Genomic DNA, 19584 nt, shown 5'->3' with positions numbered 1-19584 from the left:
CACCACAGGACAATTGGGACCTGCAGGGGCCTCAGGAGGCCTTGAAGTCTGGCCCACGTGTGTCCAGAGCAGGCTCAGCCCTGGGGTCAGGCCTTTATCCCACAGGGGCTGGAGACCCTCCAAGCAGGGAGATGACACCAGCTCTCTGTGCCCTACTGTCCACATGGGGAACAAGCTTTCCCCTCTCTCTCCAGCCTCTCTGGCCCTGCTCGCTCCCTGCACAAGGCCCGTGGCCTTCTCCTCAGGCCACGAATAGAGGTGGTGAAAAGGACACACCACTGGGAGACCCTGCAGGACCCTATGGGGCACCAACCTTCAGGCAGATGCCTCCCAGTAGCCACCACCTCAGAGCCTGACTACCCAACCACTGGGACACCCACTGCAGGCCCCATCACCCAGCTTGTGCATGAGGACACTGTAGGAGTGCTGGAGCCTTGCTGAAGTGAACATGAGTGACATCCCGTTTTCCACTTGCCTGTGAATCCAGTCTTTTTCACAGAAAGCAACGAGATGGGCTATGACTCAACCTTGGTCAAGCCACGCTGACATTTTCCCATCACATTCCTCTCCTCCATGTGGCCTGACAGCTGGCCCAAGAGGGCGCTGGACATGATTTTCCCAGCCACCCGAGCAAAACTGACCAACCTGCAATTTCCCGGAAAAACTGGCAGTCTTGCCATGACAAAAATATGGGAACATCTAAAAGATGGGAATAATTATCAGTTGTCATTCCACTGGTTTTCCTTACAAAAAAGAAACTTCATAGAAGTTTCTTGTTCCACTTATCTTTTACTTTGAAAAGTAGCCCTGCATGGTAATTGAAGATTTGAAGTTCCTTGCATGGTTGCTCAATTACTCTAGTTTAAACTGAAGTCAAACTTGCTTAATCGTCATTATTAGGATTGTGTCCCATTTTCATCATACCTCTGAAGTTTAACTGAGGTCTTCTGTGTTTGAAAACTGGACATTCATACAAACAGTCTGGCTTTGACAGGAGAGCTACTTCCTTTAAAACAAAAATCACATGGACAGCCTGGAAAAGGACAGACTGCCAGGGACTTTCCTTGGTGTTTTGCCCAGGTAGGAGGCGTAACAATTACAGCTTAACAGTACGCCAGGACAAAGGTGAACTACACAGCAACGTTCTACCAGGTGCAAAAAGCCACTCAACATACTATCTTTGTTTTCATTTTCTTTCTCTTTATTGTTGAGGAAAGGACAAAGTACATTCTGATGAACCAACTCCGATTACACTTTAGGAGTAAGCAACACGTTTGTATGAGATAGCCCTCCTATTTTGGACCACTTTCATTTCTCTCGGTGACATGATTAGATTGGAGAAGTCCTCTGCAGTCCTGAGGAAACAGACATTCCAGATGAGCATCAGATGATGCCCTCCTGTGCTAACTTTGTAAGGCTGCAAACACCAGGAATCAGGATCAGAGAAAATATGCTGCTAAAAATGTGCTATAGCACTATTCCTTTCCAAATCCAACTGGAAGAAACACAGTTACTATATTCCTTAGGCTGTAAGGAATCAGAACCCTGAAGAAAGGTTTTCACTGATGGCTAGAAAGAAGTGAACTTCTAAAAACACTTATAAATTCTCAGTAGTAGAGGCTAGATTCTTATTTAAGCACATCACTTCCAAAATGACTTGCTAGGTCTCTGAAGGAGTCCTCGACAGAAATAAAAGAACAAAGTTGGGAGACCTGTAGAAAATCGCAGTTTTGAAACGAATCAAGTCAGACACAGAGTTAGTAACACAATTGTCCACCAGTGACATTCTAAGACTCACCAGCCCCAAATACACACATTTTTAATGTAACAAGAAGGAAGAACATTTCTTCTTTATTTCAAAGGAGAAAGGATCACGATCCCGTAATATATAGAAATTCTATTAAAAAAATCAGCAGAAATTAAAATAAAAAAAAAAATTGCATGACTTTTATTAGAACACTTTTTTCCTGAGCAAGATTTACAACACAACATGCAGATCCATTTAATAACTTACTTCACTATACATTCTGCACTTGTGACAGTTGTGCAACAAAGGTAGCAATTAAGTTTCCAGCTTTTAGTCATTTCAAAGTGACAGCACATTCCATAGACAAACAGAGCTTTACTGTTAGTAGTGTCAGTGTTCAGTTTGCAATGCCTATGAAGTGATTTCAGCTGCACATTTAAAGCTGTTTAGACCTCAAACACAACTTCTACATTAGAAGTTTGAGAAGTGTTTATTACATTTTTTTTTTCTACAATCTTAGACATGAGAGTAAAACTTAGCAAAGGGCTCTTTTCTGATGGATAAATTGACTAAAAACGCAAAATGAAAGGATAATGTCAGTAAAACAAAAATAATTTCAGCACAAGTAACTTATGTCACTGTATGCCTGACAAGTTCTTTGGATGAAGTGCTGACCTCACATTGCAGGAATCCAACATACATGTAAAGCACAAAAAAGAGGCTACAGGACTACATTACATTGTGTAAGGGCTACACAATATAATCATCCAGTAACACAGCTGATTTTTATTCATAAAAAATGGTATGCAGTAGGGGCCAAGTTCCACCTGTTTCAGAAGATTTGAATATTTAATTGTAATTTTTTATTTTTCATGAAATATAAAGGAATTCCAGACACGTGGGGAAAAAAAAAAAAAAGGCATTCCCTTTAAGAACTGAGCATTGGACATTTCAGGAAGTTTTGGGTCTGAGTCATTAACTCTTATGCATGAAGAAGATGCCAAAAAGCTATTTTGAAAACAGAAACCTCTTCATGAAGGACTGCTATGAACAGTTTAAGCAACAAGAAACAGCAGCTTCTCAAATCACAAGTGTATCTCCTTTACGAGGAATACAGAGTTATGAGGTTACACTAAAACATGAAACAAATCTATTCCTGCCTCTGTCCAAAAAGATAAATACACATCATGCAGTGCAGATGTATCACTGATTTCGATATAACACACCAAATGTGCCAGAACCGTCAAAAAAAATAGGTCTGGTTAACTTGACATTGCACTTCTCTTCATGTTACTGAGAAAGAAAGGTTGAGGCACACAAACAGATGAGCTTTTGGACCTCCCTGTTTTATTCTTTTCAAGTAAAACAAAGTTGAACATGTGCTAACTATGAACTAAAAAGATTGGCACTATTATTGACTTAAATTCACTTAGTAAAAAGTGAATCATACTAGTTCATAACTGTGCTGCTCTCTGAATTAAGGATTAGTAAATACATTAATGGCAAAGTAAAAAGAATTATTTTTATCTTTTAGTTTGGCTATGAGCTTGGTGTTCTTTGGAAAGGTCTAATACTTTAATCTGAACCTTATTCTAACTGACAATAGACAACGCAGAAGCAATTTAGACACAAAGACAACTGCTGCTGAATGATACAGGTTTCCTGCTTTGTGTTTTGAAAGAGCTCAATTATGCTGGATCACTGAATACTTAACCGCAGGATAGCCAACAATCTGTGACAGAGTATCCTGGTTGGCATTTACTTGCATGAAGCAGCTTAAATAATGACCCAGTTCCCATGTGCAGAGTGCTGCTATTTATGCTGCTATTAGCCAACAGTTCGCCCACATGAACACTGTGTAGCATATTTAAAAACAAACAAAAGACACAAACCCACAAACAAACAAAAAATCCCCACATCTTTAAATGCTGCAAATGGAGCCAGTAGTGTATAAAAGGGAGATAAAGGAAGGCATATTTCAGAATTGTACCATATACATAAGAACAAATACATTTAAAAACTCCTTGAAACTCCGGAAAAGCTCCTATCCCCTGACCTCCCTGATTAGAGAGGACATACTCATTGTTTTCTTTACTGACACAGCAGAACGGGGAAAAACAGACACACACTTGAAGGAAATCTGAGGGGAAAGAAGATAAAAGTGCCTCCCTTTGTCATACACAACACGTTCAAATTTACCTACTGAGCCCATATGGCAAAGGAACGTCTGGTAACGTTTATTTTTACGGTTAAAAAAAAGCACAAAGAAGAGATGGATTCATTATAATCATGCTTTCCTTGCTCTGCTGATATTCCCTCTGATACAACCCCCTCCTGCTTCAGACAGATTGTAGTGTTACTTGATTCCTACTGATCCATTCTAAATCAGGTCAATGAGTGTCACAAGTTCACACTGAGAGACTTCTTTTAGTGCCATGCAAGGCAGCGATATTACACATTAGCAGTGAAGAGCTTTAAAATGTCATTAGCATATCACGTTCCTGCACGCTAGTGTAGAACGGCCTCCCAAAGATGAAGGAGTGTAGACCCGGTTTAATCTTCTCAGCCAAAGCCATTATTATGTTAAGATCGCCCTCTGCTGTTAAGTCAAGATCAATCTTTAAGCTACGAAGAGACTTAAAAGGCTTTTTTCCTTTTTGCCTGAAAGAAAATAAAAAGGGGGTTTGTAAAAAAGAACAAAGTTTCTCAAAGCCTGCTTTAGATCTGTTCACTTACGTGTCATCCTCTATGTATTTTATTAAAGTTAAGGCTTTTCTGTGAAGGACTAGTAGAAATTGTGCAAGGAATGTACTCCTCAGAGACAAGCCAGGTTTTAGATGAAAGATCTGTTAAAAATGATATGAGAAAATCAGCTAGATACAGAAATTCAAGAATCATTTTAAGAATGTGTAATATAAAAAAACATTGCATACACATGTAACGTGTTCCTAATTATATCAAAGCAAGCATATTAGCAGCAGATTTGTAGGCATACTCAAGATTCATTCTTAGTTTTCTTGCCACTCAGATGCAATGTGTTAAACTTTAAACTTCTACTTCTACCTTTTTTTTTTTTTTAATTTTATTTTGATAAAGTACTATTTCCCTTCTAAAAATGATCTGAAATGGATCTCAGGTAGTTTATTCAATACTGTAATTGTAGACACTCTTACACAGCAAACAAAAATACGCACTGTTTTCCATATATAAGAAGTAGGTTCAGTACTGTATTATTACAAATGACACTTAAGCATTTTTTTTTAAATAATTTGTTACCAGACAGACATTTTAAACGGTCAGTTCTTGATGCCTTCTCTAGCTATACAGAAAAGAATCACAGCACTTGTATGAAAAAAGAGGTACCACACCAACAAAGCATCTATTCACGTTAAATTACCTGTTACTAAGAGTTCAAAATACTGTTCTCTAGCTCTTGTTCTTTCTGAAAAAGCAATTATTACCTGATCCAGAAAGGCTTTTACTAATGTATCTCGATGCAGGATATCTTGAAAGACATTTCTAAAGAAAAAAAAAGCAAACAAATACGTGAGGTAATGACATGAAGAGACAGCTATGTCCAGCAGCTGTGCACATAATACTATTGCTTTTTACGGTTTGGCAGAAATTGAAAGTGCATTCAAAATTTGAGTGAATTATAATCGTGTTACTTAAAGGTAATATATAACTTTTAAGCAGAACTTTCAGGAGAAATGCATTAAACCCTGAAAAGCCACTGGGACTTGCCAAGTACACTTGGCTCTGGAATATGCTATTTAAAACAGGCAACAAAATTACCATAACACTGTCAGTATCACTGGATTTCAGTAACACTTAATGCAACAAAAACACTCACAGAACTCCTAAATTCTGCAGAACAAATACAACCACCAGAGCTGAAGAAGCTTCTTACAAGAAAAAAAAAAACAAAAAAAACCTCCAGTACTTTTTGTATTAGAAAGCATGCTTTACACCTTGTTCTTTCATCTCAAATCAAGTAATTTTAAGACGCTTGGGAGGGAAGTACATACAAATCAGGTGTGAAACTCTCATCTGTGTGGATAATAGGATCTTGAGACATTTCTTCATCTGAATTAGCTCTCCAAAATGCTGTCAGCTCGGACCTCATATACCGACGTTGGTTGTAGATGTGTTCATGACATGGGGGCATCTGCTTCACTGTATTGACATCTACATCTATATGTGTTGTGGGATATGGAGCATACATTACTTGACGGAAGGGCAACACAAAGCTTCCTGTTGCATCCTGTTTTAGTCAAAACAAAACAAAACTCTTCTAGTTACTTAGAAAAAAACAAAACCAAATTGGAACAAAACAATAGGAAAACATCATGCCTACATTTCAAATCCCATTTGTGTAGACACATTTTGTTTGAAAGAAATCATAGCTGTAACCAGACAAATGTCCTCAATACTGCATGATTCTGCTAATGTAATGGTGAAAACAGGTATTGAGGTATCCTGTGTACTCCACTGCATCATCTGATTCTTGAATCCATTAACATTTCAATATGATATTTATCTGTGAAGTTTAGACTGCTCATTAGAGCAAGAAGTATTACTTTCCTAATTACCTTCACTAGTTGCTACAGCCCTTTTAATAAACTTGGAAACCATAGGACTGATGGACTGTTCTCTTTTACTGATGACACAGAACCGGAATGCTTTCTTGAATTCTAGCCCCAAGAAGGCAAAATATTATTATTATTGTATTAAGCATAGGAATAATTCTGATCAATACTCAACCCAAGAAATGTCTGGGTCAGAGAAAAGACTGGCTTAGAATTTTAACATGCAAGGAGTCATAAGCCAGCTCTTGCACCAAGAAGAACTCAAGTGAAGATATATTTCTTCAAACATGAATACAATTATGCACGTGCTTATCATATGTGCACACATCCACGTATACTGAAGAATGCTCTTAAACACAGAATAGAATTTTACTAAGTGTACTTACTTTGAGTAAGCCTTGAACAAATAGCCCTGACTCATATTTGAAAGAAGACTCATTTCTACAGAGTCTGGAACATTTCCGCTCTGATGGTGTAAGAAACAGACACAATGTTCTCACAATCTGCATTAAAAAAGACAGGTTCAAAAAAAAAAAACGAAACAGGAAAATGTAAGGAATTAAGTGATCTTCAAATGCAATTTCTGACTTCATCCTGCTTACTAGAAAAAACTAAAATTGCATAACATCAGAGAATAGTGACATGCTTAAATAATTAAGATGTAAGCCATGCAAGTCCAATTTCTTGTCAAATGAAAAGGAAAGCCTAAATTTTTGGCAACATTTTTTGCCAACTATGTAGAACAAAAAAACTTTTGCCTTTTGATGCCTCTTCATATTACATAAACGTAAGTTGCTGTGATTAATTTCCTAGCCTTTTAAGCCTCTTGTTCCATATTGAAATGTCAGCTATTGTCTCCAATGAGGCACATTTAATGTTATAAATAAGCATCCATGCTTATTTCCTCATTAATTTGCTCAAACTCTCCATTAAAAGCAACAAAGGTACTTTATTATTTTAAGCTTCTATGCTACAACTGCTGCAGGCAATCATGTCCAAATGCAAATATATATTCTTGTCTCGTAGTCAAACATACATTACTGACTAATGTTTTTGCCTGCAGTAGTGGTTTTTATTTATTTATTTATTTAACTTTAAGTAAAGCTAAGGTATACTATAAAAAAAGGAATTACTTCAAAACATAGCACCACAACACAATGGCCACACTACTGATAAGAGCCTACGCAATTTTAAGTAAATTTGTCCAGAATAGATCTTGAGACTCACATTCTTCTAGACTGCTTTTTTAAGTACTCAACTTATCAATACATTGTTACACACACTCATAACCATTTAGACACCTAAGCCTCTTTATTAATTATAATGCTTAGTAGTGTATTGCACGTAACTTAGTAATGTGCAAATTCTACATCACTAAAATTATGTGTATTAACTATGGTTAACTGACTTCCTCTGAGGACTGAGATTTTTCTTTTCTCAGGTTCCCTTGTTGCTCATAGTTGTTTTAACTGAGCACCAGCATTTATCACTTATTTGATCAGAGGTGCTTAAACACTACTGCCAAAAACACACAAAACAATGTATTCTTTCTCCAGATTCCTGTAAAGTGTTCTGAAGAGCATATTTCGAAACACAGGTTTGCTGAAGATGCCTTACATTTTCTGAATCTTTTTACAAGAAGGTATGTTTCACTGCAGCAGAGAACCCTGCATACTGTAAAATATACATTATACAATTGTATATATTATATAATTAATACAGGCTAACCGTTAATTTTATTTGACACTGAAGCTATCAATAAACACATATATCAAAAAAGCATCAACTTCAAGAATTATTTTTTTCAAAGCAAGGCTTCAGTCTTACTAAATGAACTAGAACACAATGCCTATTACAACACTATTAAAAGGAAAGTCAGACAGAAAACCCCAACATGAATAAAAGATTTCCAATCAAAAAATGAAGTTACCTAAATATACTGCTTCACCACATGTACTGCAGTAGAAGCTTTGTCCTGGTCTTGGAATGGGGAACTATTGTTACTGCATTGCACAGAGACCCCAGTGTAAATTGAAAACTTATCGTGCTACGGAACTACAAAGAACCTTACCCTCACAGCAGTACTGGTATACTCATTAAGTGCAGTGGTGCCTAATACCTAAAAAGCTGTAGGATTGCACATTTTTATAAAATCCTTCTTTTCACTCCCAGTTGCAGGGATATTCTGAATCAATGAGGTTTATTAAAGGACTCAACTGTGAACATAGAGAGGCAATTGATTTAGTGAAATACATTTTCTCTCTAAGAAAATAACACTTTCTTCAATGATTTGTCTCTGAATATCCTAACTGAAAACTAACAAGCACTTTTATTAGAAGGGATGGAATAACAGCCTAATTAAATGCCAGTCAAAGGCAAACCTTTCTGAACAAAATGCCAATACATTGCAGAATGCTATAAAGAAATACTTTAAGATATATTTCAATGGGAAGTAAATACAAATGTATCTCTTCCAAGAATTGCTTTCAATTTATCTGAAGCAATCAGTTTGGTATAATCAAAAAACCACATACAAAAAGTACTTGGAGAATTCTGAATAAGGAACATTTCTTCATTTGATTTTTCCTTCACATACTCAGCTTAAAATAAGCATAAAGAAACTCGTCATTTACACAAAAAAAAAAAAAAAGAAAAAGAAAAAGCAGGGCAGGTTATAATTTTGTATCAGTTCAAATACAGTATTTGATAATGGGCAAAAAGAAAACAGCATGGCAAAAAATTCTGTCTACCAGAAAATGTAATTACGTTCCTGTTCTGAAATGACTGATTCCAAAAGTGACCTTGTTTCCTCCACATAGACCATTGGAACATATATACATTCTGCTTTTCTCTATTAAGAGAACAGATAATGCTTTTTTTTTTTTTTTTTTTTTTTTTAATCATCTAGACCTGAAGGCTCCTAAGTATCATACCTACTGATAAATTCTGCACGTGCTCCAGCAAGTTTGCTGACACACTGAGTTGGTTTTTTTTTTTTGGTTTGTTACAGTACTCAATTTTAGGTGTTTATATCTGTATTTTGCTTCTCTGGTTCTTCTGGAACCGGTTACAGCTACAGTCAGCTGTAATCTGTTCAGATAGCACATTTTAGCTAGCAAAACTTACTTTAGAAGCTCAGACTCAATTAGAACTTATGTATAACAGTATCAATTACATTAAACTCACTGGTTTTCTTGTGGTTTTCAGAATACAACTGATAAGGCAATTTTCTGGCAGAATTATTAACTGCTAGAACAATCAACAGAATATAACCAGACAATATCCTCTCCTTCTCCAACCTAAAGCATGTTTATATAAAAAACCTTTTTTTTCAAATAACACACTAACACTGCTTGTAATTGGCATTTAAGTTTCATTTATTAAGAACTGTGTTACCTTATTAACTTTTTCTGCACTGCTTCCTACAACTACAGAACAACCACAGGTCTGCAGATGTGAACTAATTGCACTGCAAATAAAAACAAACATAGGTTAATAAATTTAATCAGACTTTTCAAATAAAACCATTATCATCTTTACAATAAGAATTAAGGGCTGGAAGTTATACTACAAGTCTATAGCATAGCCCTCACATACGTGGGTACTGCTGAAATCCAAAGTTCAGCAGTATCTGTATTTGCAGTTTGGTGAATAAAAAGACTGCCAGACAGAACCTCCAAACACCACTTACAGAGCAAATACAAATCATTACTGTATCACTGTATCACAAAATCAATTAAAAAAATATCATCTAAAGCAACAGAAGCATTAATAATGAAGGATCTGAAAGTGTCTTGAAAGATGACCTGTTCTCATTATTTTGACACAACTGTGGATCAGAAGCTAGTTTTGGGAGACCTGGCAGGTAAACTACTAATTTGGCAACTACAAGGGTAAGGGCACTTCATATTCCAGTCCCTTGGAATACAGCCAGGCAAGCTGAGAGATGGGTGATCTTGTCTCATGAGCCGCCATCAGCAAAGCCATGATTTAGTTTATCTTAAGTTTGGAGGGTGCAGTAAGTACACCTGGACAAACCATGGTAACTCTTAACCTATCCCTAGCAAACGTCTTCTCAGGTTCCTTTCTTCACCCTCTCCTTGTGCCTCACCTTCTCAAACCCATAGCTGGCCCCCAGTTTCAAAAAGTCAAGATACCACTAGATAGTTTTCTCCAATACCTATTGATATATGGAAGCACAATTATGTTATCTTACTGAAGGATGCCTCGTATGGTGATTGACCAGTTCTAATAAGCACTTCTAACTGATAAGGACTGGAACAGCTACACTCAGACTCTGAAGTCCAGGAGATGGGCTTTATACTGGACTCATTACTATTTATCTTACCAATTTTAAGTTGGATTTAAGGTCACTTGAATTCTTCCTTTGGGACAAAATCAGAAGTTTTGTTTCATTTAGAAGTTACTAAGAAACTATGAGTTTATTTTACAAGTTGGTATTGTTAAAATGGCAGTTCATTTTGCTTAATCCAGTTCTTATCCAATGACATAGAAATCCATTCCAACACCACATTCAAGACTCAAAATCTGAACCTAGATGAGCAGACAAGCTTTGCTTCCCTCTAAAAAGCAGACAAGCAGACATTTCAGCCAATCACACAAATCGTGATTCTTTCTTTGTCTGCACAAAATTTCCATGAAGAAGTAGTAGCACAAAGAGAGAACTGATACCCTTTGTTATCCCTGCAGTCTATTATACGCCCCCAAAATTTACAAATGAGAATAGCTCACTAATCAGTAGCTTCAGTTATTAACAATAACTCATTCCCTAATATGCACTTCATTTTTTTCTTGAAAGATTGCGTTGTAAGTCTGAAAACACAAAGAAATCCTAAATTCTCCAGAAAAGTGAATAAAACATTATTGTGAAGAATTATTAAATGTGATGCTGTTTAAATAGACTACAAACTCTTTAGCACTAAATGCTGTTATATAGGAGATGTTCTGAAACACAACACCGGTTAAAATATGCTTTTCCATATGAAGAGGCCAAGTTGCTCCGAAGTGCAACTATTTCCACTTATGCAGCAGAAATGGGGGGAGAAAATAAAAATGGATAATTTAATAATAGGCACTCCACATGCCATGCCATTAATACTTTTATTCATAATTAACGCATTAGGCATGACTCAGTGTTTTGGTTAATTCATAAAGACGTTAGACTTTGACTTAGAACTTCAGAGAAAAAGTGTCAAGCAAAAATTGTATTTGATAGGAATTCTATTTTCAAGCAAATGACTGACAACACAGTCGAACAGCTGCAGCTACTAGCCCAGAACCATTCTTTTAAGAACAACTTACTGAGATTTTTGTCTAAGAAATTCTGGAGAAGTCAAGAAGTCAAACAATTTACCCCCTCCTATGAAAAAAGCTATTATAGCACACGTTGACGTGCACATACAGATACGTGTACACTCACACAAGTTTAATCAATTTTACTACAGCATAAGTCAAAACAGAAATTCATACTTGAGAAGAAATCCTTCATGGCAACTATCCCCAATGTCATCATCATTTAGTACTGTCTCACTTATCTGAAATGCAGATAAACATAAACAAAGGTTAGAAAAAGATCACCTTAGAATGAAGTGATTTTGTTTTTTGATAGGTGGGAACTGTTTGGGATCCATTTAAGGTACATTGTAAGACTGCCAGAAAAGAACAACCTTAAAAAGACCTTGTCACTTACCCAAAGCATTTTGAAAATAAGAAAGTCACTCAATTATTATTATTATTTCTCCCCCACCAGCAGTAACAATAAGATCCCTCCCAGTGTTTTTTCTTAAAGTCTTGTCCAGAATACTTTAACCTAGTCCACGTGAAATCATTCCTACTTTTTTCATAAGAACACTATACTACATTGGAACAGATACCAACATTAAAGCCATCTACCTCCCCATTTGTTTTTCATCAAATAGCCTTTCCACATGGCTCTTCGGAAGCATGTCACCCCAGGCAGTCCATTTTGCTAAGTGCTAACCATAAAAAGCACTGCTAGTACTGTTAGCATTTACCAAACTAAAACTGTTATACCATTCCCTACAGCATTTAGGAGAACTTGATGCGAAACAGCAGAAGCATACAGGAATTTATGACAACTGGTTTTCGTTTTTTTTTTTTTTTTTTTTTTTCCTGCCAGAGAGCAGCAAATTAGATTGGTGGTGTCTTTCTCTTATTCAGAACACAAAGGACATAGGGACTTACATCTATTTCTTCTGGAACACTGTGTGATTTCATAGATGAAAGGAGCTCCATTACAGGAATGACTTCTCCTGTCAGCATTGGAATGATGCTCTGGCCCTGTGCAATAAATAAAATGCTTGAAGTGCAGTATGAGAAATTACTAATAACATAAACTTGCAGTATTATCGAATTATAGAATCATATAGGTCGGAAAAGACCTCTAAGATCATCTGCTCCAACCTCTAACATGCAAAAACATCTTTAAAATCAAATTACATGCAAAGCATCTTTAACTTCCTATTGTTTCAAAGTGTGGTTGTGGGTGTCAACTGATACACAGTCTTCTTTGGTTTTGCTGATCGTTCATTATGAACTGGAAACATGCATTTCACTTTTCAACATCATGTCTAAAATACGTTTTCAGGGTCCTGTGCTAATTTTCCCAATCAGTTTGATCTGCCCACACAAGACATATTTGGAATGAGATAATCTGATCATATCGTATAACAAACAATTACTATTGTACATTTATAGATCCGAAATCTGACATTTTGATGACAGGAAAACGAAATCAGGCTATTATTTATCAACACGTGAAATTATTTATGATTTATCTGATTTCATCTCTTCACAAGAAAACCAAAGCCACAAATTTGTATTTGCAGTTTCAGAAACTGAAGTCTTTTCACAATCTTATGCATTAAGTCTACCATCACATTTCAGCACAACAGACTCTGTACGTCTCTGTAAAACAGCCTAGTGAAAGACCACCCTTGACAGGAGGAGAGCATAAATCTAGGAAGCTACTACCTTTACAGAGCTTCAAGTTCAAGTAAATGAATTCCCTTTTCTGAAAGGTAATATTCTTCATAGATTTCCACTTCTCCCACAAAGTGATGAAATACATTTTCCTTCAATTTGTTCACAGCTTCCATCATCCTATCTTCATAAAGTTTGTCTCCTGTGCATGTCAGGTCACCAGCCAGTCCAAAGTATCTTCCTGGATCCCAAAAATAAGAAGCAGCACCAACTTCTACAGTCATCAGATCCAGTCAAACAGGTTTGTGGTGGTGGGCCATATGCATCAACCAGACGGTCTTACCTGATCCTCCATTCTCTCCGTGCCTTCCAAGACAATCTTCTGGAAATGTTCTTGCCTCTCCTGAGCAAGAGAAGCAGTTAAATACTTGTTTATATATGTATGCACACAACAGTCATATGGAACAATTTCTTCCCTGTTGAGGCATGCTTCTCAGGTTCAAATTTCGATGTTCAAGTCTTTTTTCTTTTACAGAGCTGATATTGGTAGGAAGCGATGTCATTTTAAACAGATCAATGTTCCCTGAGATTAAATCAACACCCCATCAAACCTCTCACATGCTTGGGAAGGAGTGGCAGCAAAACGAGGGTGTGATGGCAATGACAAAAGAACAACATTTTCTTCGTTACAGACCAAGAAAATGCCATATGATCAGACTATGGTGCAGAACTCCACTTTATGCATTTCTATTTCAAATGGGTAAGGTACAGACTGATGGTTCCTGATGCAACCAGAGAAAAAATGAGATCTCTTGAATGAGGAAGATTATGTCTGGGGAGGGTAGGTATTCACCTTTTTTTTTTTCCACATCTTGAGACAATGACAAGTCTTTAAATCATTGTTTTGTAAACAAGTACAGGAGACATGAAACCTCAAACTACGCAAAACACTGCACAAAAGACTGTACAAAGTTCTCAAAACAGACTAATCAAAAGCTGAGCCTTAATCACCAGAACAATCGATACAGTATGTAAAAAAAAATCAAAGACGCAGACAGAAATAACGATAGCTTTTGCTATACACTAAGTAGTTGTTGCCTTCTTAATGGTTGTGACTGAATTGCTTGAAGCTGATCAACCTCAAGTGGGAAGAGTCCACATAATGTTTTTTGAGCAGATGAATAGGTAGCAAGCTACAGTTAATTGCCCTAAAACAGCTGTAAAACTCATCTGACCACTTTAAAGAAGCATCAGTGAAAAATAACATTGGAACTTGGCAGATTATTCCTTTGGGGACCTTGAGCTTTGACTTCAGTAAGACATACTCGATAATGAAGATCTTTTGCTTCAAAAGAAGTCAGTCTTCATGAGGACCAGGCTGAACAAATGACATAAGCCACTTCTTTTTAGAAATACAACCGCTACAAATTATTAGACAAACACCCAGACCATAAAATTTAGGTAAACATTTGGGGTTTCTAATCTCACATAGCAGACTTGATTGGAGTTGCTTGTCTTTGCCAGTCTCAGCATTCATTGTTCCATGTTTCTCCTAGTCCTTGAGTTCAGTTTCTTCTCTCTGAACATAAGTTGTGACAGCTGATAATCACAACACCCATTAGAAATGCCAGAAGAGATGCATAGTTCCTCTCAGATGCTATTTCAACCTTTTGTACGCTGTTGTAGCCATAGCTGCTGAACTGCCTCAAACAGCAAACTATAGTATTTGGGCCTGTTTTTATTCAATACTGTAATTCTACAACTCATACCTAAATTTTAATTTACACTTTTAATGCAGTTTATTATCTTCTAGGTAAGTCTGCAGATATGCAGTTACATGCAGGCACACTTTTCCTCCAAAGAAGAAAAGTAATAATAAAAAAAAAGACAATAAATGTCTCTTTTAGAACCTTGAGTTGTTGTGACTGATTTAGTTGACCTAGCTATTTCAAGATCACCTGAAAAAAACGTAAGAACTTCATGACTAGTTTCAGAGGGAACTACAAGAAAACATTTTGTCATTCTCAAAGCCACTTGAGGGCCATTTTTACTGCAGAAACAGATTGATATGGGTCAATGTCAAAAAAAGAGTGAAGACATACAGTATTTAACAATAACAGACAATTCTTATTTGACCATTCACATAAGACATCAGTGGAGAAAACACTAAATGACAGAGAAACAATGTAATCAAGAGTGTGAGGTAGCATTCGCTTGTGTCAAAAGTACTAACATCCAGTGAACAATTTATTTTAGGAATTAGGAACGTACCATTGCTTTCTACTCTATTGAAAATGAAAATTTATGTCCTAACTTTACTCCAAAAAAAATAAACACTAGATTATCAAGAGCAAACATGAAAGAAGACACTGCCAACCATCAATGGACACTGTTAAGTGCAACAAAAAGGAAATGACAATGCAAAATTTATGTCAACTTCTTATTTTTGGAATCTTAATTAGAACACTTAAAAAGGAAGTTTAAAATATGTTGACTAGAGGTCTCAGAAGAGGAACAGAAACATGATGGAACAACCATGCATCACCACACACATTACAGCTGACATGCAATGTATTGCTCTAAGACAAGTTGTACTCCGTGAAGACAACAGAGTGTGTTTTTATTACTAGAATGCTATTGACTTTTAACAAAAATACGTAATAATTTCATTTGCATAAGGAAACACTCATAAGGTACCCAAAATAAAGAGCTGCAACTCTTCAAAAATTTTACTATTTTTTCAATTTTTCAGATTCAAAAGCAGCAATATTTGGACTCAAGTAGCTGTATTTTCTTTGTTCTCCCATCAGTTTAATGCAATTTAACACCTGCCAAACAGTTTGCTGATACCCTTTTTTGATAAATAAAATGTGACTACAATACATATGATGACAGTATTAATTCCATCAGTTCCTGTTTTGAACCTCAACAGCAAAATAAATAAATAAATAAATAAATAAATAAAATGTGAAGCAGTACATTTACAATTCTACCTTGGTTAAATACAGTAATTAACACAGTTAAAAGCAATGACTTAAATTCAGAAAGACGAAAAACTTTACAGGACAGCTAATTTAACTAAATAGCCTTGTATACCCTTCTATAATATTCCCAGGGCAAATCATGTGGCTAAAAACCCCAGCCTCAAATCTGGTGACATATGGATAACTTTCTAACTTCAAAATCCTATCCTTGTAGAGAGGTCAGCCTCCTCCAAGTTCCTGTGTCAACATAAAAGGTGTCACAAAATCTTCATTCTTGGTTTTGCTCAAGACAACTATTTTTAGGAATGAACAACAAACCTACCTTATGCATCCATATTCTTCCTTTCCTTATAATATGCGTTAACCTATCCACGCACACTCTGTGAAGAGGTAGGTAAAAGCCAAGTTCGCTTTGTGGAAGTATGATTGACAGTCCGTATGTGCTTCTGTCTCCGTTCCAGTTTCCATCAAAGATTAAAGAAACAATTATAACCCTTTTTTCTGCCAAGACAAAGAACTTCACATCTATCGCACCGCTTTCTGCATTTCGAAGTATTTCTCCGTTCAGGGTGTGGTTAGCAAGGAAGGTTATTTCACCATCACTGAGAAGCACCTGGTCTGTCTTTGGGGCCCAGATATGCCGCACTCGGGGGCCAAGAATGTTGTCCCAGTAAGCAAAAGTGGCAGCTAACAATGGTGACTCGCCATTCAAAGCGATCTCTGTTTTGGCCACTGCGGGAGATGGCGGTGGACAAAGAGCTGACATGACTGCTTCCTCTCTTGCGTATCACTGAAACGCTTACATGACCTAAATAACAAAGGTTTTGGAGAAAAAAGAAAAAAAAAAGTAACTAGAGCACTGCTCATTAATTAGAGCACTACTCATTATGACCACTTTTTGTTGCGTTTCCAAATACGACTTTAAGAGACAGCTCTGACTTTTTACACCTGAGATTCCACTGTAGACTACGTTCACAAAGGAAACCCACACGCGTGCAGCAACGGAGCACGCGTGACAGATGTGTCAGACCTCGGGGTGCCCTTTACTCACTGCACAAGTATGACCAGCCTGCACAACACCCAACCTGGGGACTCTGCATGGTAAACACCGCCTTCACCTACGGGTGGCTGGGACCTTCACCTGCGGGTGGCACGCTGGTGGCAGGGACACCAGGCGAGTCCTCGAGCACTGTGCGGTGTGTGTGGATGGAAGACGCCTCGTGTTCCTCAGCCACAACCTCCTGGGCGCGTGCCCTGGCAGCTGCCAACAGCCCCGCTGCTTCCCCACCCCGAGGGCTTGGGGGATGATAAATACAGCAGAAAGGGGGCTGGTGAGCGCGCTCGGCCCAGGACAGGCGGCTGCCACAACACAGGCGCTGCTCCGAGGGCCAGCACCAGGCGCCTCAGGGTGCCAGCCGTGACACCCCCACACCGCGCCCCTCCATGCGCACCTCACGGCGGGCACCGCACCCCCAGGCCCGACAGAACCAGGTTAGCCCCCGCCCCGAGGGCAGCCTGAGCACCGCCCAGGCGCTGGTTTTGCCTTCGGGCAGGACCCACACCCCCAAGACCCGGCTCCTCAGCGCTCCCAAAATCGCTCCGGGGCCGCGACGCGCAACCGCCCCCGCCGCCCGCCTCCCACCCGCCCTGCCTGCCTCGCCTCACCTGCGCGCCCATCGACCGGCCTCCGCCGCGACGCGCATGCGCGCCGCCGGCACCCTCCCCCCCCCTCCCCCTTGGAGCCGCCCCTGTGCGGCGCGGCGAAATGGCGGCGCCGCGGCGACAAGATGGCGGTGGGAGGAGCTGCGCAGTGCCCGCCCCGCAGGCGCGGGGAGGGCGGCGGGTTCAGGCAGTTGTCGCGCTGCCCGGTGGTTTGGCACTGTCACCGGCTGCAAAATAAACAATCAAATAAACAAACAAACCCACGTCTGGTGTAGAAAACAAGGGGAGAAGGTGTTGCTTGTGAAGGAAGCCTCGGGTGTACGTGGCTGGGGAAGGAGGTTTGTGCTAGCTGCAGCGTTTCACGAAGGGACTTTTAAGATAGGAAGTTTATGACAGGTTAGAGACCAAATAATTTGTATGCAAGGCAGTGAAAGTGCGCTGTTTCAGGCTTCATTTAGTTTTACAGATCCACAGCAAGTACTTTTACCTTGTTTCCAAACTAAACCACCACACAAAACCTCTGATTAAACAAGAGCACAGAGAAACAGCAGAAATAAAATCTTTTAGGAAATTGCTGATACTTGCTGCAGTCAAAAAACAGGTATCAACATCGATGGAATTTCACCACTTGCTTGTTGCCTAAATGTAAACCATACAATCACAGAATCGTTTAGGTTCAAAAGGACCTTTGAGACTGATAGAGAGAAAACTTGATGACCAATGTTACCAAGTGGCTATTCTTTATTACAGCACTGAGTGTGGGGTGGATCACTCTGCCTAACACACACACCAAAGGTTACTGCCAGGGTGCTTATAATAATGACATCTATACATATTCATCACACTTCCCTGTAAGTCTATTGCATATTCATGAGGTATCTGAAAAAGCATTGACACAGGTTTCCACCCCTATTCTCATGAGCGCTAGAGTTCTTGGGTGGCTACCCGACATACTCTGGTGGTCTTTTGCTGAAGGCCACAAGTCTTCCTTGCTGCTAAACTTCTGACCCTTCGTTTCTTTTACAGACTTCAGCAGCCCAGCCAGTTCTTGCTGGTTCTATTATCTGTGAAGTCTTTCCTTCCCTTACCTTTTAGGGTTGTCCCATCCTCGTACTCCCTGCCTCAGCCCTGTCCTTGTGGTTGATGCACAACATGCTCCCTGTGTTAGCTAAAACCTGCAAAATCAACATGCTTTCCACTGTTCCTTGTCTTGAGATCATGAAGTCCACCAAGTCCCATCACTATAACATCCCTTAGTGCCATGTCCACATGTCTTTTAAGTGCCTCCAGGGATGGAGACTGCCATTTCCTAGGGCAGCCCATTTAAGTGCTAGAAACCCATGCAGCTTAAAAATACTTACATTTCAACAGTGAAGATAAAACCTCTTGTAGGCCATAGACTCTGTGGTATGAAAGATGCATTGGTAAGTAATTCAGGTAAGTAATGATGTAGGAAAAGCAGGCTTCAGGGATGGGGAGCAGGGTTTATCTTTATTTTGTCACTGAAATGTCATGGAGCCTTGCATTAGGCACTTGATTTTACCACATTGATTTCCCATTAGGAACTGCTTTAAGAATTCTAGGTGTGAAAGCAAATCACCATATTATATGCAAAGAAGCACTAGCATGAAGTACAAAT

General features: G+C 38.5%; 1 protein-coding gene across 1 annotated transcript; it reads right to left on the bottom strand.

Moving 5' to 3' along the window:
• Positions 1-1923: 1923 nt before the first annotated feature.
• On the bottom strand, positions 1924-17997 carry C9orf72 (C9orf72-SMCR8 complex subunit). Its single transcript, XM_084305803.1, has 10 exons — positions 17949-17997; positions 16606-17091; positions 12562-12657; positions 11827-11891; positions 9733-9805; positions 6723-6839; positions 5776-6011; positions 5209-5266; positions 4484-4593; positions 1924-4408 (listed from the first exon to the last, which is right to left on the bottom strand). Exons 2-10 carry the CDS (start codon positions 17047-17049, stop codon positions 4222-4224), a joined length of 1386 nt encoding a protein of 461 aa, XP_084161929.1. The 5' UTR covers positions 17050-17091; positions 17949-17997; the 3' UTR covers positions 1924-4221.
• Positions 17998-19584: the final 1587 nt, after the last annotated feature.

Source organism: Netta rufina (genome assembly GCF_964035555.1).
Source record: "Netta rufina genome assembly, chromosome: Z".
Taxonomy (NCBI): domain Eukaryota; kingdom Metazoa; phylum Chordata; class Aves; order Anseriformes; family Anatidae; genus Netta; species Netta rufina.
The sequence above is the reverse complement of the archived record's forward strand: the minus strand, read 5'-3'. Positions and strand labels throughout refer to the sequence as shown.